Below are 27,654 nucleotides of genomic sequence, written 5' to 3'. Positions count from 1 at the left end.
ATAGCATAATAATCTGGATTCTCATAAAAACTACTGAAACCATAACAGGTCTCTCCATTTAACAAACCTAATGTCTCTGGAGACTCCCTGTGAAGAGCCCCTGCAACATGGTGCAGGGTGAACCATTAGTATATTTCTCCACATTACAAAGAATATACCACATGGTAGTCTTGCTAACATGTTGGTCAAGAAATGACTTATCTTTTCAGTTCTCCTTCATCACACTTCAACCTTCGTTCTTTCTCACATCAAGGAGCTGTATGTGTTCAGGCAGTGAGGGCAGTACTCAACAGGTAGGGTATCAGTTACTCAGTATCTGTGTAAGAAGGAATTGCAGATGCTGGTTTAAACTGAAGATAGACACAAAAAGCTGGAGTAACTCAGCGGGACAGGCAGCATCACTGGAGAGAAGGAATGGGTGACGTTTCGGATCGAGACAGTGCCATGAATCAGTTGCAATACCAATATTGCACATAATTATGAGAATACCCGAGGTGGGTTGTGCACTTGGTGAAATTTTGGACTTAACTGGCCGACAGTCAGAGTTGGGCAAAGGATGATATTGGGCTTGATTCAAGTACAGAAAAGCTGATGGAAATCAACCTGGATAACAAGAGAAATTGAGGTCCGGTCAGGAAAAAAGTAGGCATGGCTTAGGTATAGGCAACTAGGATCAAGTGGGGGTGTATAGTGGGTGGAGGAGTATAGGGGATTGAGGAGCATAGTTAAGAAGGAAATCAGGAGAACAAAATGGAGATAGCTCTGGTTGATAAGATTAAGGAAAATCCAAACAGATTTTGTGTACATTAAGGGAAAAATGTAACTGAACAGAGAATATGGCTCCTCTGAAATCAAAGTGGCCATAAGATTATTCTTCAGCCTCCAATTTCTCCCTTTAGCTCAGCCCTTCGAGTCCTGGCAATATACTCATAAATCTTCTCTGCATCCTTTTCAGTTTAATAAGTGGGATGCAGAATCAAGCAAATCAGGGCAATGTGGAAAACAGGACCCCAATGAGTCAGAAGGAAGCTTGGGAATCAGGACTGCAATGACTAAGGTGGGACCTGAGCAAACATAACTTGGTGACTAAAATTTGAACCGCACGCTTTCCCAAATAGCTAGATGATGGATTATGGTAATGCTACTAATGCGTGTTCTCATAACACCAGTAATGAATTATAGAGTCATAGAGAGATACTGTGTGAAAACAGGCCCTTCTGCCCAACTTGCCCACACCAGCCAACATGTTTCAGCTGCACTAGCCCCACCTGCCTGCGCTTGGTCCATATCCCTCTTGTCCTTTCCATGTACCCGTCTAACTGCTTCTTAAACATTGTGATCATCCCAGCCTCAACTACCTCCTCTGGCAGCTTGATCCATACACCCACCACTCTTTGTGTGAAAAAGTTACCCCTCAGATTCCTATTAAATCTTTTCCCCTTCACCTTGAACCTATGTCCTCTGGTCCTCGATTCCCCTCTCTGGGCAAGAGATTCTGTGCATCTACCCGATCTATTCCTCTCATGATTTTATACACCTCTATAAGATCACCCCTCATCCTCCTGCACTCCAAGGAATAGAGACCCAGCCTACTCAACCTCTCCCGACAGCTCACACCCTCTAGTCCTGGCAACAACCTCGTAAATCTTTCCTATAACACGGTGCCCAGAACTGAACACAATACTCTAAATGCGGTCTTATACAACTGCAACATGACCTCCCAACTTCTATACTCAATATTCTGACTGATGAAGGCCAATGTGCAAAAAGCCTTTTTGACCACTTTATCTACCTGTGACTCGACCTTCAAGAAACCATGCACCTGCACTCCTAGATCCCTCTGCTCTCCAACACTACCCAGAGGCCAACCATTCACTGTGTAGGTCCTACCCTTGTTAGACGTCCTAAAATGAAACACCTCACATTTCTCTGCTTATTCCCAGTTTGTGTAGCTCAAAAACAGTACAGAACTTTATTGTCATTCGGTACCGAGGTACTGAACGAAATTACATTTCCACGCAGTCACAGAACACAACAAAAAAGAAAAAAACACAGGACACACGACCCCAACACAAACATCCATCACAGTGACTCCAAACACCCCCTCACTGTGGTGGAAGGCAACAAAACTTCCACTCTCTTCCCCCCACGCCCACGGACAGGCAGCTCGACCCCTACCGAGGCGACCGACACGCACAGCCACCACAAGGGGATGGAAGTCCCCGCGGCCGAGCCGCACCGAACGTCCCGCGGCCGAGCCGCACCGGGCGATGGAAGGCCCCACGGCCGAGCCGCACCTGGCGATGTTAGGTCCCGCGGCCGAGCCGCACCGGGCGCTGCTAAGTCCCGCGGCCGAGCCGCGCCGACGATGTTAAGTCCAGCGGCCGAGCTGCGCTGGCGATGTTAAGTCCAGCGGCCGAGCCGCGCCGGGCGTTGGAAGGCCCCGCGGCCGAGCCGCACCTAGCGCTGAACTGTCCCGCGGGCGAGCCGCACCGAGCAATGGAAGGCCCCGTGGCCGAGCCGCGCCGGGCGCTGAAACGTCCCGCGGACGTACCGGGCGATGGAAGGCCCCGCGGCCGAGCCGCGCCGGGCACTGTTAGGTCCCGTGGCCGAGCCGCGCCGGCGATGTTAAGTCCAGCGGCTGAGCCGCGCCGGCGATGGAAGGCCCTGCGGGTGGTGGAAGGCCCCGCGGCCGAGTCGCGCCCCGAGGAAGAGACCTAAAAAAGGAAAGGTTTCCCCCACCCCACCCCACCACCCCCCACCCCACCCCCCACACATACACAGCCAAAAACAAAAACAAAAACCATCCCAACACCAACACAGAAACAAAAAAGGAAAAAAGACAAACAGACTGCCAGCGAGCCGCAGCCGTTAGGCGCAGCCACACGTGACTGACAGCAACTTAGCACATAGAACAGTTCTGCACAGGACCTGGCCCTTCGGCCCACTCTGTCTGTGCTGAACAAGATGTCAGGCGAGACTAATCTCCTCTGCGTGCAATTTGATCCATATCCCTCTATTACCTGCATATACATGTCCATATCCAAAAGCCTCTTAAATGGCTACATCTTAACTGAACTATTAGGTGTATTTTTAAGAAGTCATGTTTTAAAACAAACCCTAATAGATTAGAATACTTGAAAGAATCAGTCAGTAGATATTCTTGGAAAACTAGGTCAGACTTTGGTCATTTAAAGTTTGTCTTCCCTTGATTGCAGAACAACATAAATTACCTCAAATGAATGAGCGCATTTCAAGAGAAGACTCTCTATTGATGTTGCATTGAACGTAGCCTCTAGATCTTATCCTTAGGGGATGCTTTCAGACAGCTTCCTTTATTCACTCAGTGTATTCAGAACGATCAGTGGGAAAAGAAAAACAAATGAGTTTCACATTGTAAGACGTGGGGGAGTTCTGCAATTCAAGCTGGGACTGCTCCAAATTCTGACACTGATAAATTATATAGTTTGTTCAAGGCTTTGTGAACAAGTCAGTGAAGGATATAATTTTCACTGTTGGATCCATCGACAATCATGTCAAACAAAATGCTATTCGTTTAGGTTTCACAGCCTTGAAAATCCAGTGGCCAATCAGATAAATATTTGCATTTAATTATGCAAAAATGGCAAAGAACGTCCACTCTTTTCAAGCAGGGCTGGTTGCAGAAGCAGCTCTTTGCGATTTTGTCAATTGAACCACCCTCTGTCCTCTCCCGGTGCTTTTGACAAATTTTCGCACTTCATAGAGCTTAGTAAGTGAGCCCTGCCAAACAGACGTGACTGGAAGCTCAAGCAAAATTATGCAAAGGCAATGTTTTTTCACAATGTGGCCTTGGGCTTGTTCATTGTAAGGCTAAACTGTGGCATTCACCAGCCTCAACAATATGGTCTGTTTATCGAAAAATGCAGATTAAATGGGTCACAAGGGCAAGGCTGAAGCTTTTTTTTTTGTCCATGGTAACAGGAGAATGTACTTTTAAAAATATACATTTGGAATAAAGTTTTAACAGATGAAGACTATTAAAAGTAAATGTTGGGATCTGGTGCTCTCAGTGAAAAACTAGAGATTTCACCCTATAATCTCCTCATATCAACAACAACAAGCTGCATTTACTAAGAGGTATTAATGTAGTAAAATATCCTATTTTTATTCAGAGGAACATTACTGGATAAAATTAGTGGCCTATATACAGTGAGATGAGGTGAGCAGACCAAATGCTCGGTCAATGGGGTAGGGTTAAAAAGAGGTGTTACAGGAAGGAGAGCTGGAGAGGGAGAAACGTTTGAGGACAAATTCCAGAGGTTAAGGCCAGGGCCATTGAAGTCACTGCTGACAAGTCATTAAAATCAAGGTAGAGATTTCAGGAATTTGTAGGATCAGGAGTCAAGAGTGTTTTATGTCCCGAAACGGAACAATGAAATTCTTACTTGCAGCAGCACAACAGATATTTAAACATCGTACTCTGGAAACATTAGAGGTTTGGAAACTTGCACGGATGTGGGGTCGAGACGGAGGAGGGATTTGAATACGATGACCACGTTCCTGATTCTGGCACCAACCTGTAGAGATAGCTCCACTACAGTGTGCAAACTCAGGAGGATCATGTTTCTCAGTAGGTTCATCTCATTTCACAAAATTTGGAGACTATCATACTAACAAAGCTCTTTTGGCGACATTCTTAAAGGAGAAGAATAAAAAAAATTAAATCGCAAGTGCTGCTGAAACAGGATAAGACGTAATTAGGCGAGTACAGGTGATCAAGTGTGGTCGACTTTGTGGGATGGGCAGATCTGTCGAGTATTCAATGTATATACAATCAAGATATTTTCATTCATGAAATGTGGCAACCGGGAATAATATGATTGACTTACAATTTGTGTTAGAATTCTGCAACTAAGGTGAAAGGAAATAATTTAAATTAGAATAATTAAAATATTTAAAATATATGTTGAGAGTAAGTGATCAAAGCTGAACTGACATTATACTTGTTCTTACAATAATATTCTCTGAAAGTACTTTGATAATATGTTGGACTCCAGATCAGTGTTACAAGATGCAGACCTGCAAGCATCACGCTCCTGTGTTTATGCAATTCAGTGCAGTCTTACTGTGTAGTTTGGCGCCAGAATCAGAAACCCACTTAATTGTGACATGGACAGCAGTAATTTTAAGAGCGGTTGAACATTGATTTGTGAAAAAATCAATGGAAAGAGAGGTTGTAAACAGGAAAAGGTTGCCATCCTCCAGTAATAGCGCAGTGATTGAAGTTTCACAGAAGCATTACTGGGTTTTTGTTAATGGCATATTCAGCAGTCACAAACTTCAATGGATTAATGTCTCAATCAGATGAAGTAAAGCAAGTTACTGCAAGTGAACACAGATTCAAATTTCCTTTTGGTAACTATTTACAGTGGCAATCATATAACATATAACATATAACATATAACAACTACAGCATGGAAACAGGCCTGTCCGGCCCTACCAGTCCACGCTGACCATTCTCCCTGACCTAGTCTCATCTACCTGCACTCAGACCATAACCCTCCAATCCCCTCCTATCCATATACCTATCCAATTTACTCTTAAATAATAAAATCGAGCCAGCCTCCACCACTTCCACCGGAAGCCCATTCCATATAGCCACAACCCTCTGAGTAAAGAAGTTCCCCCTCATGTTTCCCCTAAACCTTTGTCCCTCAATTCTGAAGCTATGTCCCCTTGTTGGAATCTTCCCCACTCTCAAAGGGAAAAGCCTACCCACGTCAACTCTGTCCGTCCCTCTCAAAATTTTAAAAACCTCTATCAAGTCCCCCCTCAACCTTCTACGCTCCAAAGAATAAAGACCCAACCTGTTCAACCTCTCTCTGTAGCCTAAGTGCTGAAACCCAGGCAACATTCTAGTAAATCTCCTCTGTACCCTCTCCATTTTGTCGACATCCTTCCTATAATTTGGCGACCAGAACTGCACACCATACTCCAGATTTGGCCTCACCAATGCCCTGTACAATTTCAACATTACATCCCAACTTCTATACTCGATGCTCTGATTTATAAAGGCAAGCATACCAAACGCCTTCTTCACCACCCTATCCACATGAGATTCCACCTTCAGGGAACAATGCACAGTTATTCCCAGATCCCTCTGTTCCACTGCATTCCTCAATTCCCTACCATTTACCCTGTACGTCCTATTTTGATTTGTCCTACCAAAATGCAGCACCTCACACTTATCAGCATTAAACTCCATCTGCCATCTTTCAGCCCACCCTTCCAAAAGGCCCAAGTCTCTCTGTAGACTTTGAAAATCTACCTCACTATCAACTACTCCACCTATCTTAGTATCATCTGCATATTTACTAATCCAATTTGCCACACCATCATCCAGATCATTAATGTAAATGACAAACAACAGTGGACCCAACACAGATCCTTGGGGCACTCCACTAGACACTGGCCTCCAACCTGACATACAATTGTCAACCGTTACCCTCTGGTATCTCCCATTCAGCCATTGTTGAATCCATCTTGCAACCTCACTATTAATACCCAACGATTTAACCTTCTTAATCAACCTTCCATGTGGAACCTTGTCAAATGCCTTACTGAAGTCCATATAGACAACATCCACAGCCTTGCCCTTATCAATTTCCCTGGTAACCTCTTCAAAAAATTCAAGAAGATTAGTCAAACATGACCTTCCAGGCACAAATCCATGTTGACTGTTTCTAATCAGGCCTTGATTATCCAAATAATTATATATATTGTCCCTAAGTATCTTTTCCATTAATTTTCCCACCACAGACGTCAAACTAATAGGTCTATAATTGCTAGGTTTACTTTTAGAACCTTTTTTAAACAAAGGCACAACATGCGCAATGCGCCAATCTTCCGGCACCATCCCTGTTTCTAATGACGTTTGAAATATTTCCGTCATAGCCCCTGCTATTTCTGCACTAACTTCCCTCAATGTCCTAGGGCATATCCTATCAGGACCTGGAGACTTATCCACTTTTATATTCTTCAAAAGTGTCCGTACCTCCTCTTCTTTAATCCTCCTAATTTCCATCACTACTCTACTTGTTTCGCTTACCTCACATAATTCAATATCCTTCTCCTCGGTAAATACCGAAGAAAAGAAATTGTTTAATATCTCCCCCATTTCTTCCGGCTCAGCACATAGCTGTCCACTCTGACTCTCTAATGGACCAATTTTATCCCTCACTATCCTTTTGCTATTGACATATCTGTAGAACCCCTTGGGGTTTACTTTTACATTACTTGCCAAAGCAGCCTCATATCTTTTTTTCGCTTTTCTAATTTCCTTTTTAAGATTCCTTTTACATTCTTTATATTCCTCAAGAACCTCATTTACTCCCTGCCGCTTATATTTATTGTATATCTCCCTCTTTTTCCGAACCAAGTGTCCAATTTCCCTGGAAAACCATGGCTCTTTCAAATTATTATTCTTTCCTTTCCACCGAACAGGGACATAAAGACTCTGTACTCTCAAAATTTCACCTTTAAATATCCTCCATTTCTCTATTATATCCTTTTCATAAAACAACAATTTCCATTTCACTCCTTTTAAATCCTTTCTCATCTCCTCAAAATTAGCCTTTCTCCAATCCAAAATCTCAACCCTTGGTCCAGATTTGACCTTCTCCATAATGATATTGAAACTAATGGCATTATGATCACTAGACCCAAAGTGCTCCTCAACACATACCTCCGTCACCTGACCCATCTCATTTCCTAACAGGAGGTCCAACACTGCCCCTTCTCTGGTAGGCACCTCTACGTATTGCTGCAAAAAACTATCCTGCACACATTTTACAAACTCCAAACCATCCAGCCCTTTAACAGAATGTGATTCCCAGTCTATATACGGAAAATTGAAATCACCCACAATCACCACTCTGTGCTTACTACTAATATCTGCTATCTCCTTACATATTTGCTCTTCCAATTCTCGTTCCCTATTTGGCGGTCTATAATACACCCCTATAAGTGTTGCTAAACCTTTCTCATTTCTGAGTTCCACCCAAACAGCCTCCTTAATCGAGCCTTCTAGTCTGTCCTGCCAAAGCACTGCTGTGATATCCTCCCTGACAAGCAATGCAACACCCCCACCTCTTGCCCCTCTGATTCTATCACATCTGAAACAATGAAATCCTGGAATATTTAATTGCCAATCGCAACCCTCCTGCAACCATGTTTCACTGATCGCCACAACATCATACTTCCAGATGTCAATCCAGGCTCTAAGCTCATCCACCTTTCTTACAATGCTCCTAGCATTAAAATATACACATTTAAGGGACCCATCATTTCTTATTCTCAGTTTATTTATTTTCCCTTCTTTCTCTCCTACATATTGGGTCTGAGTGTTTCCCTTTTCTGCCTCCTGCCTCACACACTGCCTATTAGCTATCTGTGTTTGAGTCCCTCCCCCCAACCGTACTAGTTTAAAGTCTCCGCAGTTATTTTAGCAAATCTCCCCGCCAGGATATTGGTTCCCCTCGGGTTCAGATGCAACCCGTCCTTTTTGTACAGGTCATACTTCCCCCAGAAGAGGTCCCAATGATCCAGAAACTTGAAACCCTGCTCCCTGCACCAGTTCCTCAGCCACGTATTTATCCTCCACCTCACTCCATTCCTATTCTCACTATCGCGTGGCACAGGCAGTAAGCCTGAGATTATTACTTTGGAAGTCCTTTTTTTTAACTCTCTTCCTAGCCCCCTGAATTCTCCTTTCAGGACCTCTTCCCTTATCCTACCTATATTGTTGGTACCTATATGTACCACGACCTCTGGCTCCTCTCCCTCCCCTTTCAGGATATCCTGGACACGCTCAGACACATCCCGGACACCGGCACCAGGGAGGCAAACCACCATCCGGGTCTCCCGACTGCGTCCACAGAAATGCCTATCTGACCCCCTCACTATAGAGTCCCCTATTACTACTGCTCTCCTCTTCCTTTCCCTACCCTTCTGAGCAACAGGGCCGGACTCCTTGCCAGAGGCCCGGGCACCGTCGTTGCCCCCAGGTAGGCTGTCCCCCCCAACAGTACTTAAACAGGAGTACTTATTTCCAAGGGGTACAGCCACCGGGGTACTCCCTAGTCCCTGCCTCTGTTCCTTGCCCCCCCTAACAGTGACCCACTTGTCTACCTCCCGTGGTCTAGGAGTGACCACCTCCCTGTAACTCCTATCTATAACCTCCTCACTCTCCCTGATCAGACGGAGGTCATCAATCTGCCGCTCCAGGTTCCTAATACGGTCCCTTAGGAGCCCCATCTCGTCACACCTGGCGCAGATGTGGATGTCTGGAAGACTATCAGACTCCCAGATTCCCCACATCTGACACCCAGAGCAAAAAACTGCCCTGGCAGTCATACTCTCCAAACAAAGCCCCGCGCTCGGTTACTAAACCTACCGCCCGGCTGCTACTCCAACCGCTCCAACCGCCCACCCAAAAGAACTGAGTGATCTCCTGGGAGAGGCGAAAAACCGGATAAAAAACCCAGGCCAATTTGGGAAAAAACCCGGGAAATTCCTCTCCGACCCCAAGCTAGGCGATCGAAACTAGTCCGGGAGATCACACAGGTCTTACTCCTTACTATCCCCACACAATCCCCACACAATCCCCACACACTACTTCCCAAGCAACACAGCTAGGTGCTGCTTGCTACTGCTGCTTGCTGCTGCTGCTGCTGCTGCTGCTACTGCTGATTGCTGCTGCTGCTACTGCTGATTGCTGCTGCTGCTGCTGCTGCTGCTACTGCTGATTGCTGCTGCAGGGAATGATTCAAAGTGTACGTGGCAAAGGGCATTCAAACAACTAGCAGTAACAAATCAGCTTTGATTTTGACACCATAGACAGGCTTAATGACTGACATAGTCTTTCCTGGTCTTGTCAATTCCTGTCTCAATGGTAACAAATTAAATTGTTTGGAACTGCTTGAGTTAGTGACAGTGAATAATGCAGAAGCCGGCCGTGAAGAAATGATAATGTAAAAGGAAGAGACACCAAGCGAGGTGCTGCATGAGCTCATTGATGGGTCTCTTTAAACAATGTGCAAGATGGTGCCATATTAAGGTTTGTCAAGTCTGAATCTGATATCACGTAAGCCTGCCTCAGAAGCTCTGGGATCAGTAGCACAGCTGCCATAGGACTGGACCTTTGCTGCTGACCTTGTCAAAGTGCAGAGATATTAGATGTCACTTGGCCTTTGCCAGGTCAGAGGAACAACAGGAGGACCACACCCCTTCTGCCTTCACCCAATGCAGAATTTCCAGGGTGAGGTTACCAGGCTGCATTTCCCTGAGAGTCGGCTCCAGCTGCCGCCTAACGTACACTTAACGAGTGCACGGTTTTAATTTAAAGAAATAATAATTGCGGGTTATTCAGGGGTTCAAGCCCTGAGTTGAATAACTGAGGGAGGAAGCTCTAAAATGGGTCATACTTTCTGTCGAGATATAGGTCTTGGGTTGCTCTGTCAGTGCTTCTTCAGACAACAGAACGGCTCCTTAATTGGTGTAAACTGCCATTTACAATGTGCAGCAGCAGAGGGCACTGATGTCAGGGGCGTAGCTGAACTTAATGTGTCAATGGGTGAGAATGTGTTCTTCGGTGACAAACTGTTTCATTCTACCACATCCAAGTGATGGGGCACCTTCATGAGATATTACTGCAGCTGAATTAGTATGCAGCCTCGGTGAGCAAGGCCCAGGGTGGCCAAGAGCACAGCAATCCTATTGCTGTGGAGATAGCTTTCTAATGTGGCCTCTGGCTTCTGACTTAATTCAATGTACATTAAATGGTTGCAGCCCCATTGGACATGAGTAATTAGATTCCACCAATAAGAATACTCACCCTTAAACCCTGCACTATGTTTTTTAGTGCTTTCTCATGTGTACAATGGGTAAGGGACCAAAAGCAAAAGCAATAGATTACGAGTGATCAACGATAATAGTCATTTGGAAAATCAGCCCCCATCTTTGCAGCTAAACTGTGGTCCCACTGACTTGCCTGCCCATTCTGCCTCAATGCTCCCAATATTTGCACTCTACTCAATACAATAATTGCTCACAAAGCATGTGCAGCTTTGTCCATGCGTGAACACTCAACTCATGGAACAAATAACATTTCTGATTTTTTTAAATCCAAATTAAACAATTACGACAATTAAAACTCATTGCCTGCGCAGGGCAATTATATTTCCTTTAATTTTATTAATCTTCAAAATTAATTTTATTTATTGGCAAGACTTGTTTGAGAGAGGGCAGTCTTACAAAATGGAAGTGAAATTCGCTATGATAGAGCTCTTAAGGATAGCGGAGTCAGGGGGTACGGGGAGAGGGCAGGAACGGGGTACTGATTGAGAATGATCAGCCATGACCACATTGAATGGTAGTGCTGGCTCGAAGGGCTGAATGGCCTACTCCTGCACCTATTGTCTATTGCCTATTGAAAGGGCAAACAACTGGAGACAAATGCAAACAGTGCTCAGCTGCATGAATAAGGTGCAATCTGAAAGCTCAGAGATTCTCACCAGAGGTGATCTGAGCACCATTCATGACAGTGGGTGGAAAGCAGGCACTGTGGTGGACAGACTCGCAATGTCCAGGGACCAGATTGGGAAGGAAAGAATTACAATAACAACAAAAAATTATTTGCTCTATGTATTGGATAACCCAAACTTTGCTCACTGCAAGGTTTGCCTCATTTTTGCCATACTTATTGCAAACCCCAATGCAAGAACATATCTTCCTGCAGAAATCTCATGAGCATGCATGGCTCTGAATCAGGCACATTCAAACTGGATGGACTGGTGTTTGGGCCATCACAAAATAACTTTAGAAAGGCTCCTTTGCAGAACGTATGGGCACTTCCTCACACTCTAGGCTGTGCAGCTCCACATGTGCTCCTTCAACTTCTAGATAAGATTTAAGAGGATGTTGCTCGGACTTGAGAGCCTGAGCTATAGGGAAATATTGGCCAGGATAAGACTTTATTCCATTTGTACTGAGGTGACGTGAAAAACTTTGTTTTGCATGCTATCCAAACAGATCGGATATAAATTCAATCAAGTCAAACTCAAGTATAATCGATAGAGGAGAGGAGAAGATACAGAGTGCAGAATGTAGTTCTCAGTATTAGTTCCATACACAAAGTTCAAGGTCCACAATGGTGTAGCGGTGAATTGTGTAGTAGTCTAGCTGATGGGAAGACCATTCAGAAGCCTGATAGCAGAAAGGACTAAGCTGTTCCTGAGTCAGGTGGTGCGTGCTTTCACGCTTCTGTACCCTCTGCAGGACGGGAGCAGGGAGGAGGAGGAACAACTGGGGTGGGACGTCTTTGATTATGTTGGCTCCTTTTCTAGGTCGAGTGAAGTGTAAATCGAGTCAATAGTGAGAAGTCTGATCTGTGTGATGGACTGGGCTACATCTACAACTCTCTGCAATCCCTTGTGTCTTGGGCAGAGCTGTTCCCACACTAAGCTGTGATGCAACCCCACAGTATGCTTTCTGAGGTGCATCTGTAGATGTTTCTAAGAGTCATTGAGGATATGCTGAATTTCCTCAGGTGAGAATGACAAGTACTCAGGGCTTGCTGCAGAAACAGTCCTGCAGCAAAGTTTTGAAATGAAGCTTGCCAATGAGGCTGGGGAGGAGAATGAGGACTTCAGAGAGAGTGCTGGTACTCAGGTAATTGTTTCTAAGCCTTAAATGAAAAGGATTTATTTCTCTGTGAGTTGTGTATCTTTGGGAGTTTTCACCCAAAAGCGTTTGAGATGCTGAGAAGTATTTTTAAGACTGAGACAGAGTGAGTTTTGGACAAAGGAAAATAATTATCTGGAAGTAAGTGGACTCAAGGCAAAAGATTCGATCAGTCACAATCTTCCTGTTTGGGCTTGAGGGTCACCAGGGTCTACTCCTTCATTTGCATCTATTATCCTGGTCCTGTTGGGTCGATAGTGGAGTGGGTGAAATGTACAATTCAGGATTGAACAGAACATGAAAGAAATGCACAACAAGCATTTAAATAAAAAACGGAACGGAAAGCAGAAGCACCTAAGTGTAGGCATGAACTCAGAAATGTAACACTGACAATATTGTGGTGCAGGAAACTTGAGCTTGTTGAGGACGAGCCTCCTTGTCAGAAGTATTTCACATTGGTCACAAGCCAATGTCTGCATCGCTCATCCACTCACTTGTTCAGGCTGAATTAGTTTAAAATATTGATTATCTTTGATCAAAAACTGAGCTTCAAATCCCACACCCCATCTGTCATCAGAGAAGAAGACTTCGATATCCATTCTAATTTTGAGACCAAAACTATGAAATTAGTCTTCGAATTTTGTGAAACAAAATATAGTGTTTACAATTCAGTTCCAAGTCAGCAACCATGCACAGCAACAACAAGTTCAACAACTCTCATTTGTTTGACCTTAATAGTTTATGTATTTATTATACTTAAATGCGAGCCAGAGTATGGTGTATGGACTCTGGGTGTAGACAATGTTGATGTTAAAAATTATAATTCCAAAATGAATGAAAAGCATATAAAGGAAAAAAGATGCATTATTATTTCTGAAAAAAGTGTTTAAGTTTACACTCTCAAATGTCAAGGATGCATGATGTCTAAACTCATGTCCTACAATGAATAATGACAAATAATAGCTATTTCATGCTATTGAGGGCGTGCAGCATAGGTTTACTCGGTTAATTCCCAGAATGTCGGGACTGTCATATGCTGAAAGACTGGAGCGACTAGGCTTGTATACACTGGAATTTAGGATGAGAGGGGGTCTTATCAAAACGTATAAGATTATTAAGGGGTTGGACACGTTAGAGGCAGGAAACATGTTCCCAATGTTGAGGGAGTCCAGAACAAGGGGCCACAGTTTAAGAATAAGGGGTAGGCCATTTAGAATGGAGATGAGGAAAAACTTTTTCAGTCAGAGAGTTCTGAATCTGTGGAATTCTCTGCCTCAGAAGGCAGTGGAGGCCAATTCTCTGAATGCATTCAAGAGAGAGCTAGATAGAGCTCTTAAGGATAGCGGAGTCAGGGGATATGGGGAGAAGGCAGGAACGGGGTACTGATTGAGAATGATCAGCCAAGATCACATTGAATGGCGGAGCTGGCACCTATTGTCTATTGTCTATTTAGTGAACTGTGCTAATGTGCGGGTTATTTTGCTTTCTCATGAGATTACTTTTGGAGATTTTTCACTTATTTGGACATAATTAGAACAATTAACCGATCATAGCCACAAGGCTTACCAAATAACACCAGCTAGAATTTAAAAAAATGGCAGGCATTACAGACTAATTACATTACATTGACTAATTATGAAATTTTCCCAATTTCGAAGTCAGAAATCAAAATAACTGACATCAGTCGCAAACCAAACCTGCTAATCAATTAATTATTTGTTGATATTCTATGATTTACAGGCAGCCTGTGAACCCAACAGCCACACAGAATTTCACGTGCTAGATGCATGTACTTGGAGACAGTTCTCTATCACATTTATAATCCATTCATTTTAATAGACATAATATCCTTTATGGTTTCCCGAGTTTGCCTGAAATCTGGATGTCCATTCTCAGCAGATACAACTGCTTGGCATATGAGAGAATCTGTAATATCTACAGCATCATGTTCACCTGATGATTCCGGGACAGGGAATTTACCGCTTGACAACTATTGGCGTGAGCCCACATTTTATTAATTATTTGGTTACTTTTTGAATGCACCATCCCAAGTTTGCCCTTTGCTATTAAAAACATTTATTAAAAAAAAAAACTTACACTTGATCCAGTTGCTATGATACTCACAGCTTCTGATTTCGGAGGCACTGGAGGTGGACTTGGCACGCTGGACTCTCCTCTTTGTACAATAGCCAAATGCGATGAGAAAACAGGATCCTCGTACGAGGAGGAGGAGCAATGAGAGTAGAAAGCGATAGAGCCTTGTTGAGTTTTATTCTCATTCTCCATCAACCTGCCATAGGAATCCTTGGAATTATCGGGGCTTTGATTGCTCCACAGCTCCTCATAGGGAATCTCTGGTTGATCCCGAGTCCGAAAATAACTTTCTGCCCAGTCAGGAGTCATGTATTCTCCATCCATGTCAACCATGTCTGGCGGAGTCAGTAACTCGTGCGGCATTATTTGCTGCTCCCCGATAGAATCACGGCAACCTTGAAAGGTCACCTCGCCATTGCTATGTAACAGAGCGCCGGTGAAAGCGCACATGGAGAGCCTCTGAAACGACTGGGTTAGATCCTCCCTGGCATAATTCATTGAATTGGCCGAATATCCCTGCAAACAAACCCGGATTCTCCTTGGGCTGGTGCAATCATCCGTAAAGTCCGTCTTGACCTCTCGGACTGCCTTGGAGTACTCGTCCGCATTGAAATGCTCCTGGCTAAATAAAGTTATTTCCTGAACCAACCTCTCATACATGGGGTTGCCCCTTAATAGTCCTTCGGGTAGCACAAACCTGGGCATATCTGAAAGCAGCAGAAAGTGCAAGGGGATAATGTCATCCTTGCGGATGATGCAGCACAAGACCACAGTCCTCGATATGATGCTGACAAGCTTATAGCGATGCCCTTCACGGATGCAATGAAGATCATAAGAATTGCGCGGCGAACGAGACGGAACAGTGACGTTGACTGGTAGCCGAACCTTTTCAATGATACTGCGGATTGTGTGCTCCCCTTCCTGCATTTGGATCTCAAGGGGGCTGCGAGTACTGAACTTTCCTCGGCACTGGAAGGGAAGGCTAAGGCTCTCGTTAGTCCTGTGGTTCATGCAGATGAGGCACGGCATCTTGCCTTTGACCTGTTTGCTCAACGTGTTGCTCTTGCCCAACTTCCGCAATATCGTGTTGAAGCGGGACTTTTCTTTCACAGTCTTGGCACAGAGGATCTCGGCCTGGCCCATCAGTGTCAGCTCATCGCCAGCATGCAGCATAAAGTTATACACCTCACTGTCCTCGCTGAATTCACCAGAGACCACCTGCAGCAAGCAATCAATATGGGCTGCATTAAACATGGAAATACTCATACTTATCACAGGGTAATATATGTCACACTAACAATTTATATCAGTGACCTGTCAATGTATTTGAAATTTAAATTATTTTTATAAGGAATAAACTAGTATTGAATTTTACAATGCCCCAGCAATGGGGTTCAACCTCTGTTGTTCCCCTTGGAGACCACCCTAACTTCTACTTTTCAAAGAGGCTCTTGTTTCACCAGTCCACCATGCTTCTGAATATGTGAGCACACAGCATGTTGCCTTTTGGCATCAGAGTCGTCCGTCTGGTTTTTCAACCAAATGAAAAGAAGTAGATCAATGAGTTTTTGTGCTCAATCCATATTGCCTCAATGGATGATCCCTCTCAGAGTGCCGCTGTGACATTCTCCCTGCTTGGTAATGCAATTCCCTCGGCTGTGGCTGTTTGCAGTAAACCCTTGTTATAACGGACCATAGCAGAGGGAGTGGGTCGGTTATTGCAGATGACAGTTAATAGACAAAAGGACACAAAGTGCTGGAGTAATTCAACGGGTCAGGATCTCTGGAGAACCCTTCCTCAGACAGATTCAGTCCGCTGAGTTACTCCAGCACTTTGTGTTGTTTCACTTTAAAACCAGGAGCCGATGCCACTGGTCTGCAACAGCGAGCCTTTCTTCACTGGTTCACATGCTGTTGTTGTGGCTCACGTTGTAGCCTCCTACAGGATGCACTTTCTACAGGCCGCTGCCAATGACAGGACGCACTCGGTCACCATGGGGCTCCCTCCCCTCTCGCCTGCTGTCGCTTACAAGATGATGTCAGCGACTCTGGGGGAGAAGGAGGAGGCAGCGACAGTGGGGGGAGGGGGGGGGGGAGGACGGGAGGAAGGAGGGGAGGGTGCCAACTGCACAGAGCGAGGGGAGAAGCAGACAGCGGTGGTCGAGCGGTGATCGAGCTGACAGCATGAAACAGTAGTAGGTGAGAGTGGCTTGCTGGTGCACCTTGCGAGTTGGGAATGGGGTCCGAATATGGGGCTCTAAATGGCCGGAGGGATGTTGGGAGTTTGGAATGGGTCGGCAGGTCATTCCATTCACATTCAGTTTACATTTTATATTTGTTTGTTTTTCAAGTTTCTGGCACTCCATGGTGCTTTAGAGACACAGGAAGGGGTGTTGTTAGCGGGCCAGAGGTGTATTTCCATTTCATTATTACCTGACCTCTGTTGGACGAGAAAAACGGGTAATCCAGAAAGGCTCTGGAACCGAGGGTGCCGGATAATCGGTGTTCAATCTGTACTTCAAACGGATTCGGAAAGGTTTCAATGACTTGTCAATTCAGTGACACACAAGAGTTTGAATCTGGTTCCGAAGAACCAGATTAACCCTAATTATACAGATTCAAAGTAATTTGAAAAAGATTTAAGGCACGCTTTGTGCTTCAATTACTTGGTCGTCCTTATACCTCTTTGTTTTTTCCAGAATTTTCTGAAGAATAATAGCAAACAATGAATACAATGAAATGGTTGTGACTTTCATCTGAACAACCTCTGAAGGTGGCAAGATAGCAAGACGAGTTTTGAGTGTTAATGTCATTTGGGGACAATACTTCTCAGTTTATACCCCTGCCCGCTATGTCCCACAAACTAAGATTGTATGATTGCTAATGCATTAAAACAAATATATGCCCAATCTATAAAGCAAGGAAAAGCTGAACAACAACTTTAATAATGCTGATAACTAAAAAAAAACGCAACTGAAAACCAGTACTGACCATAATTGTCTGAAAATGACAGAATAAAATAAATTGCTTTCCATTTCAAAGAACTTCAGGCTACATATGTGTGAATGAGAATGAATAAGTTTATTGGCCAAGTATGCATTTACAAGGAATGTGCCTTGGTGCTCCGCTCACAAATGACAACACAAACATACAGTTAACAATTAAGAATAAAGCATAAACACATCAAAACAATAAACACATCAAAACAATAAGGATACACCATTACGGTCTAAACATAAAATGGTGAAAATAAACCAGAGCAAAAAAGAGACTACAGACTTTGGTTATTGAGTAGAACTATCACTCGTGGAAAAAAGCTGTTTTTATGTCTGGCTGTGGCTGCTTTGACAGTCCGGAGTTGCCTTCCAGAAGGAAGTGCTTCAAAGAGTTTGTGGCCAGGGTGAGAGAGGTCAGAGATGATCTTGCCCGCTCGCTTCCTGGCCCTTGCAGTGTATAGTTCGTTAATGGGGTGAAGGTTGCAGCCAACAACCTCAGCTGTGCGAACGATCCGTTGCAGCCTCTGGATGTCGTGCTTGGTGGCTGAGCCAAACCAGACCATGATGGAGAAGGTGAGGACGGACTCAATGATAGCAGTATAGAATTGGACCATCATTGCCTGTGGCAGATTGTGTTTCCTCGGTTGCCGCAGGAAGTACATCCTCTGTTGGGCCGGAGTCGATGGTGGCCCCCCATTTAAGGTCCCTGGAGATGATGGTTCCAAGGAACTTAAATGACTCCACAGATGTGACTATGGTGTTGTTGATGGTGAGTGGGGGGAGGGGAGGAGGATCTCTTCGAAAGTCTACAATTAGTTCCACTGTCTTGAGAGCATTGAGCTCCAGGTTGTTACGATGGCACCAGGACGCCAGCTGTGTCACTTCCCATCTGTAGGCAGATTCCTCCCCATCCTGGATCAGTCCAATCAGGGTAGTGTCATCCGCAAACTTGAGGAGCTTGACAGAGGAGTCTGTGGAGGTGCAGCCGTTGGTGTAGAGTGAGTAAAGGAGAGGGGAGAGTACGCAGCCTTGTAGTGCTCCTATGCTGAGGGTCTGTGGGTCCGAGATGTGCTTTCCCAGCCTCACATGCTGCTTCCTGTCCGTCAGGAAGTTGATGATCCACTGACAGAGGGGTTCAGGCACAGTCAGCTGGGAGAGTTTGTAGTGGAGTAGCTCTGCAGGGTAGTGTGTTGGGATCATATTCCATAATTTAATTTGTTTTTCAACAAAATTCAGTAACCTGACAGACTCTAACAAGAAATGTTTGCAACAGGATCCTAAAGGAAACAATAACTTGATCTGATGGGTTATACTAGGTATCATTGGGGTTGGAGCCTTCAACAATGTTGCAGGACAGCATACACCATGGGTCACTCGTGCAGAGAGAGGGGAGATTTTTTTTTCCATTCAGCCAGTGAAGTGAGATATGATACAAATGGCGAGCCCAGAGTTAGAAAAAACAAATTATTCATGGGATAGTTGGCAAATATAGTCTCAATTTTAATCATTTGAGAATATAATTGGATTTAATAAAATTTTCCATCAATCATTCCAAAGCCTCTGGGATAAAGCACATTTGCAAGGCTGCAGGGGGCAGATGGAGGGTAGGTACACTAGCATTCAGGCTCTTTGTCGAGCTATCGGAATCACCCGGCAGCTTTGAAATAAAATAAAGTGGGCAAGGCATTTTAAAAATATAGAATAGAAGATGTGCAAGGAAGTATTATTTACACCGTATAAGAGGAAATATTCGGGATTTTGAACAGCTTCTTGACTAACACAATACAGTTATTAAGTCGAAGCTGACTGCTTTGAGGAGACCGAAAAGATGTTCACTGCTCAGTCCACACATGTACGCCAATGCACCCACATACAGTGTGGCGCTCTCCCAAAAAACACTTACAGCTTTTTCAGCAAACAGTAACAAAGAGGTCCCCACACAGAATGGAATCTTAATGAGAAAGTGCTGTGAAGCTCTGATGCTGTGGCTTCTCGTTCAGCTGCCAGCAATCAAAAGATTCTTGTGTTGGGACGAAGGGGTGGGATGTATTCTCAGAATGGGAACCCAAAGCACACCATTCTTAAAACAAATTTATGGGAAATTATTCCAACAGCATGGACAACATTTGAAATGGTTCCAAATGTTATCTTGTCAATCTTAAAATCTTTCCATCTTCGAAACAAATTCTCATCTTTGGCAAGCTCACTTCAAATGACAATAACTGTCAACAAGTAAATTTGATCAACATATGCTTGGAAATGCCTTTATTTTTACTTAGCGTTTAATTTACTTTAAAGGAACCCTTGGATATTCTGCTGCATAAAGGCAATGAATTTAAAAGTGGCCTCCACTAGTGGTGGTAGAGATAATATTTTCACTTGCCACTCTTCAACGAAGTAATTGATTATGAGGAGTAGAAATACAAATATGTAAACAAGTAAGCAGGAACCAACCTGGAATGAGGAGAGTGAATTGGTTCTGAACAACCTCAGTGACCTCTTTGAGGAAACTACTCTGTCTCTGAAAATAAAGCTCAGCAACCGGATAACAAATAAACCTGCAGTGGATAATGTGCCCTTCATTCAACAAAACATCTGAATGTGCTTCACAGGATTGGGAAAATGTAGCCAAAGCATTTATCCTTAATGATATTTTCCGTTCATTTTGAAGGAAAAATGATTATGCAAAAATATTAAGTTATTGTCAAGTGGAAGTATCTTATCTGTAGTTGGTACTGATTAGTGATCGGCTTAGACGCACCCACTATGTGGGGCTTACTTGTTTTCCAGATATAATCAAGAAGTCAACGTCAGATTTTTCTTCGATCAATTCCAGTTAGTTGTAATTATTTCAGTGGAGGAGAATGGATTGGCTGGCAGTGGAGGGGACATATTAACTGGCAGGGGAAGGGAGGGGGCAGACTGGTGATGGAGGATTGGTCGTTTTTGTGCAGAGAAAGCAATAGAAAGATATGCTAAAATGATTACGTGAAGTAGATTGTGAGGTGGCTTGTGTGGATGCATAACGGATGCTAATACATAAACATCAGTATGTGGCTGAATGAATGGTGTGTCACTGTGCTGTAAGTTCAATGATTTACTTGTAATCTTCAACTACTCTGCAATTTGCAAGTGTGATTTTCATCAATGATGAAAATTCAATCATTTCAATTAATGTTGCCCAATGTTGCTCTCGTATTCTGGATGTGCTCCACAGAATCATTATGGTTAATAAATAACAAGACCAACAGATTACAGCACTTCACAGGTGATCTATGCTGAAACTCCAGGTCTAGTTGATGGCAGTTTCCTTGCACAGAATTGATAATGAATTTGCATTGCAGAACATACCTCAGTCCTGATAGTTGCCAATATTTTATTCAGATAAATGGGCCATGTTCTCCAATCGGCTACATCAGAACACTGCATTGATTTACAGTTGACAAATACAGGCAAGAGTGTCCCACAAACCCATGCTAAAACTGCAGAGCATTGGAGGAGAATATTATTTTCCCCCTTATATTCCAAAGGTACAAGAATGCCCCAGTCATTCCAAGAAAAAGCAGATGCTGTTAATATGCAAAAAGTCAACCCGCATGTGATTGCAGCAATAGCCAAGAAAGCACGCCAATGTTTCTATTTTCTCAGGAGACTAATGATGTTCGCATATCTCCAATGACTCTTACCAACTTCTACAGTTACACCATGGAAAGCATCCCATCTGAATGCGTCACAGCTTAGTTTGGCAATAACTTTACCCAACAAAATGCATATAGTTATGGATGTAGCCCAGTCCATCAAGCAGACAAGCCTCCCCCCCTCCCCCCCATCGACTCCATCTACACTTCACACTGCTTCAGGAAAGCAATCAACATAATTGAGGACTATTTCACCCCAGTCATTCCCTCTTCTCACCTCTCCCATTGGGCAGAAGATAAAATAGCTTGAAAGCACGTACCATCAGATTCAGGAACAGCTATTATCAGACAACTGAATAGTCCTCCCATAGAAGACGATGTAGTCCTAATCTTCCAAACGACCTTATTGCTGACCTTGGACTTTTTCTCTGTAGCTCTAACACTACAAGGCTATAATACTATATACATTACTCTGGTACTTTTCCCTTTGCCCCTTGTGTATGGCTTGATGGTACTCCTTAATAGTGTGATTTGACTGGATAGCATGCAAAGTTTTCATTGTATCTCGATACACATGACAATAATAAACCAATACAAAAATAGAATTGTCGTGGAATTCCATCTTAAACATTTCTCCAACTTTTGTTGGGCCAGTGTGACTTTTCAGTAGAAATGTCTGATTTCCAAAACTCATAGGACATCGCTCCATCTTCCCAAATGATTTACTCTCTTTTTACTTTATGTGTACCTGATGGTCAATAACCCACACTGACCAATCCATCAGAATATCTCTGACCACACTCCCCTCCTCTCTCACAAATCATTGCAAGGTTTCAAGAAGCCCTTTCCAGTCCCATTAGCCATGCCTTGCCAATATCAACAGTAATGACAACCAGATTAAACGTTTGGACCAAAGGGAGAGTGCAAAAGAAGGAAGGAACTCAGTTCAACATCTTGAAGGACATGGACGACTTTAAACTGGATCTGAAAGGGATATGAATGATGTGATCTTTAAATGCACGAGTGGCCAATCAAACCCTGTTCTGCACGTGAGTGCAGTCACGTGGATGAAACATATCACCACAATCTATCCTCGATACAAATTCAAGGCAGATATCTTTGAAATAAATACATTCCAAAACAGAAGAGGGGGAGAAGGAGAATATGGATGAGAAGGAATCTCTAAGAGAGGTGACACTGCTGTCACAGCAAGTAACTTAAATAATCCCAGCAAAGATATCTGCATAAGGGTTCAGTGCAGGAGATGGGTACAACCCATGGAGGACTGGTTTAAAACGGGTGAGAATCATCTTTTTACACCACTTCTCCAGGGTGGAATTTCAACACTGACAACCATAAGCACACGTTCAGAATGTTAAATCAAAGTATTGGTGCTTCAAGTTAATTAGTTATACAACTGCATGTTCTGCTCTCCACCTGATGACCGAGTGCAGCAGTTCTATTAGTGCCTCAGAAATCAATGCCAGAACTGGAAAGCAGCAAACCCTCAGTAAAGCACTTACATTCCTGCCCATTTCCCTCCCTGCCTCCCTCAACAGCCCCACAAGTCACACATCTGCTCTCAGCTAATGGATGGCTACCAGCTGTGAATAGCTGTTAAAGAGTGGATGACTGTGGGTTAGCACGACTCTGCTACCAAGCTTCACCTTTTATAGAGTGAGAGGAAAAGGCACCTTGATTAAAAAAATCCAGTTTTATAGTGCTAAACAATTACTGGTAACACCAGTGTCATTTCCAGCTTGTAATCACGACAAATGATCAGCCAGTCAGGTTGACACATTAAATCCGTACTTTTATCATTTGCAAAGTAAAGAGCTTTTCAGTGGAAGGGCAATTCAAACCTGTCATATTCATGAGGAAACAAACACAGAATATAAACTAATCATTCTTTCTGAAAAGATAAATCTGACTGTTGCAGGACTGACCTTCACGCTGAACGTTATTGCCTCCATAACGAAAACACGATCTGGAAAAACACTGGCCACTTCCTCAACACTGTTAAAATACTGCACAGGCTCCCTGACATCTCGATCCTGCTCCAGCAATTTAAACTTCCCTAGGAATAGAACCACAAAGTTTGAGTGAAATCATGAAATAACTTTGAGGAAAAATCTCACCAATAAGTTTCAATATAACATAGAAAATAGGTGCAGGAGTAGGTCATTCGGCACTTCGAGCCTGCACCGCCATTCAATATAACAAACGAGATTGGAACAAAACTGATTTAGTAACGCAATGATAAGCAAATCAGTTAGTTAAAATGGATTCACTCTCTTGTTTATGGATGCATTTATGTAGCCATACATGGAGGGTAAATGATAGATTTTGATCCAGAACTACTCTTCCCAGAAACATCATTTAAAGTGGTTGGGATTCATGCAAAACAATTCTCACCTCGAAAACAACAACCCCAAACATATACAACAAGGCAGAAGTTTCCACATGTTCAGTGGGTAATGATCTCAAATGTGCAAGCAAGCAGTAACTGAAGATGAATTTCTCCCCCTTGGTTACAGGTGCAAGGACTGAGATTTGTGAACATATCTTGCAAGCAAAACACAAACCCCCTCTGGATCCTAGGTCCACAACAAGAACAAAGAATTGTTTTTGAAACATAAGCTGAATAAAACAGGAGCTTCTTTTCACGACAAATTCATAACAACCTTTTGGCCCACATTTGAAATTAAGTGTATATTTCAAAAAGCTGCAGATGCTGAAAATCTGAAATAAAAAAATGCAAAGTGTCTTCAACCTGAAACAGCAAACTCTGTTTCCCTTTCCACAGATGCTGCCTGAGCCACCAAATCATCCACCTTTTTACGACATAAACTGCTGGAATAACTGAGCGGATCCGTCAGCTTCTCTGGAGAACATTGATAGGTGACGTTTCAAGTCGGGACACTTCTTCAGACACTTGACCTGCTGAATTGCTCCAGCACTTTGTGTTTTTTAGTAAACCACCATCTGCAGTTCATAGTATCCACATTAAGTATTTTTATTTGGAATTAATTATCATTCTCCCCATTTCCAAACCACTGCCTCTACTCTCCCATCATGATTTCTCATGGTTTCTCAGGTCTCTCTATTCCCTATCCTGTCACCAGCTATGTTCATTTGGCACTGATTCCCTCCCCCCCCCCCCCCCCCCCAAGGTAATTTGCCTTGGAGAAGGCAGGAGAATAGGGTTGAGAGGGAAAGATAGATCAGTTATGATTGGATGGCGGAGAAGACTCTATGGGCCGAATGGCGTAATTCTGTTCCAATGACTTATGAACTTATGAAATTACCTGGGTGGGAAACAGAACAGAAATATTAATGAGGGCCCCTCATTCTGTTTGACAGGGGTGACCGCGCTTTTGCGGTTGCAGCTCCTAGACTGTGGAACAGCTCCCTCTCCCCATCAGAACTGCCCCCTCCATCGACTCCTTTAAGTCCAGGCTCAAAACCTATTTCTACTCCCTAACGTTTGAGGCTCATTGAGGAGTGGCTGTGAACTGTTTGCGTGCTACTGTATGTTTCATTTTTTTCCTTAGTACCTAATCAGATGTACAGCACTTTGATCAACGTGGGTTGTTATTAAATGTGCTATACAAATAAAATTGACTTGACTTGACTTGACTTGACCTCCATGTCTCAAGTTCCCCAGCTGTTTGTGGCCTTCTCCTCACCCCTGCCCTGAAAGATCCGCTAACGCCAGGTATACAAAATGATGTCGCTTTTACAAAACTGCTGTTTTACAAAGTGATCACAGCAAGATACAGATGCCCAAATTCATGAAACATGTGCACAGCAGGAAGATCCCAAGGGGCATGATTTCATAAATGCAGCTAGATAGACCAGATTTTATAATCCCACAGCAGTGGAGGAAGCACTAATTCATGTCATGAGCAAAATTATATTGCACTGCCTTTGTAAACTTGGACTTGTGCAGTGGGTACACAGTCACAATGGTAGAATATGACAAGCACTGGTAAGAACCATTGCTAATGTGCCTTAAATGAACACTCACTGACTTTTAGCAAATTGAAGTTTCCTTTTGGAACAGCATTCACTGAGTTGGTCAACATGGCTGAGGTTAATATGAAAACTGCAAGGGCAATGTCCTCAGCAAGAGTCTTAGTAACACAGCAGAGCGATACAGCAAAAAAAATGGTTGATTCAGGGAGACCTCCATCCAGAAAACACCAACGAGACATAGAAGAACAAAAAATTGTGGAAATTATTTCAGATTTCCAACATCAGTGGCGTTTTACTTTGATTTTTGATATTAAATGCTCCTCTCGAGGTGAATGCTGAATTACACACAATTCAAGGAAATATCAGATGAAGGTATTTTTCTCCGGTATGTTCACCTTGTATTTAGATCTTTTAAGTATTAAGGTGTACTATGCCACAGAAATTTACATTAAGTTGCTACTCGCAAGAAGTCACCAAGAAACTCTTTAATTCCTACAACAATGTGCATTTTTGTTTTGAATTTTTCATCAGTTTTATAATTTTGCAAAACTGTAGACCTGGTGTTAGTCCCAAGGCCACACAGAGCATTTCACTGAATCACAAATTTATACTGGTCATGAGGTGCCCATTCAGTCAAAGCTCGGCAATGAGTCCCATTCCCCTGCTCGTCCCTCACAGGCATGGGCACAATGAAATTAATTAGAAAAACTGGATTTAATGAGCACCTTTTGTGTCACTGTCAAGGATATTTATCCTTATAGTACAGAGAAAAGAAATTAAGCTCTCATTCACCAGTGGCAGAAAGTTGCATTTGGCTATTGTGTTTAACTTCAGTGTAGAGTCAAAGAGATTAGCTCATATATCCCTCAAGTAAGTTGATCTATAAAAGTCAGACTTAAATGATACAGCTGAAGGGGAGTTATGTGTTTTACCCTTTTTTTTTTAACCTGTTAAAGAGTCTGTACATTTAAACTTTGTGACAGTGCAAGAAATATACTTCCATTTTAAATCTATTCTCAAGGATCTATTGAGTGATATTATTATTTGCTGAATTCAACATGGAAGAAAAATGAATGCTTCATTGCTTTGTATTTTTCATGTTTCTTTTGCATAAAACTATTCATTTGCTCTGAGCCTGACACTTAGTCTGATGATAGTCTGATTTAGTCTAGTGTTCAACTAATGAGTTCCTGTGATGATGTATGGGTAATCTATCATGTTACTGTCAATAATAGATACCCTCTGAATCAGTGGAGCATTCGATCTATTAACAAGAATTGCTGGTGACGTTGAAACCAAAACAATCTGGCATAAAAATACAAAAATATGTCAGTCTCTTTGTACAAATAACCACTACTCACCATCCTGACCTCAAGGAAACTTATACGTTACATGCTGACAAAAAAATATATATTTTGAGAGACAGAATTTCCATTGTAGTGCCTCATACTGCCACAAACCTTCAGTCCGCCCGAAACATAGACAAGGAATTCTTTATCAACTGCAGTGAGGTTTATCTACCATTACCTAGAGGAAACATGAGCTATTTTTTTAGATGTTATAATGAAGCAAAAGCCAGTGGGTGAATGTAACTTTTATAATAAGAACATCCAACAAATTATTAACTAACTCCACCTAATGTGAAAGGAAAAAATAAAAAGAAGTTAACATTTTCTTCACTGTTTTGTGGAAATTACTGCAGATACTGAGATCACAATCAGTCAAAGTAGTGATAAGATCAGCAAGAAGGATATCAGTCACACAAAGGAGAGGATGCAACGAGGCTTGCTTCTCAATTGCAGACTCAGAACTTCTAAGATTCATACATTAGGTTTAGGCTCATTATTGTCACATGTACCAAGGTACAGAGAAAAGCTTTGTTTTGCATGATATACAAAGAGATCAGATATACCATACATGAATGCAATCAAGTAAAACTCAAGTACAATAGATAGAGTAAATGGGCCGATTCAAAGTGCAGAGCTCTCAGCATTGTAGCCCAGTAGTTCAATGGACAAATTCCAATGTCCACATTAGGGTAGGGGTAAATTCGACAGTACCCTAGCTTATGCAGCCTGGCATTGCTGGTCAGTTTCAGAGAACCAGAGAGCAGTGCTGAACTACTATCTACCTTTTTGGTGACCCTCGGACTATCCTTGATCAGACTTTGCTGGCTTTACCTTGCACTTAACATTATTCCCTTATCATGTACCTATACACTGTAA

The 27,654-nt window shown here is 43.1% G+C and overlaps 1 protein-coding gene across 3 annotated transcripts in view; it reads right to left on the bottom strand.

Moving 5' to 3' along the window:
* The window catches only part of gareml (GRB2 associated, regulator of MAPK1-like), a 131,748-nt gene that overhangs the window by 16,471 nt on the left and 87,623 nt on the right, over positions 1-27,654 (bottom strand). The window contains exons 3-4 of one of the 3 annotated variants that reach the window (XM_078399401.1): positions 23,398-23,528; positions 14,821-16,035 (exon numbers count right to left, since the gene is read on the bottom strand). In XM_078399401.1, coding sequence (XP_078255527.1) covers positions 14,821-16,035; positions 23,398-23,528 — 1,346 coding nt within the window. The remainder of the gene's footprint in view (positions 1-14,820; positions 16,036-23,397; positions 23,529-27,654) is intronic. The other 2 variants (XM_078399402.1, XM_078399403.1) reach the window with 2 other exon arrangements.

This window comes from Rhinoraja longicauda, chromosome 5, assembly GCF_053455715.1.
Source record: "Rhinoraja longicauda isolate Sanriku21f chromosome 5, sRhiLon1.1, whole genome shotgun sequence".
NCBI lineage: Eukaryota > Metazoa > Chordata > Chondrichthyes > Rajiformes > Arhynchobatidae > Rhinoraja > Rhinoraja longicauda.
This window is presented reverse-complemented; position numbering and strand designations above follow the sequence as displayed.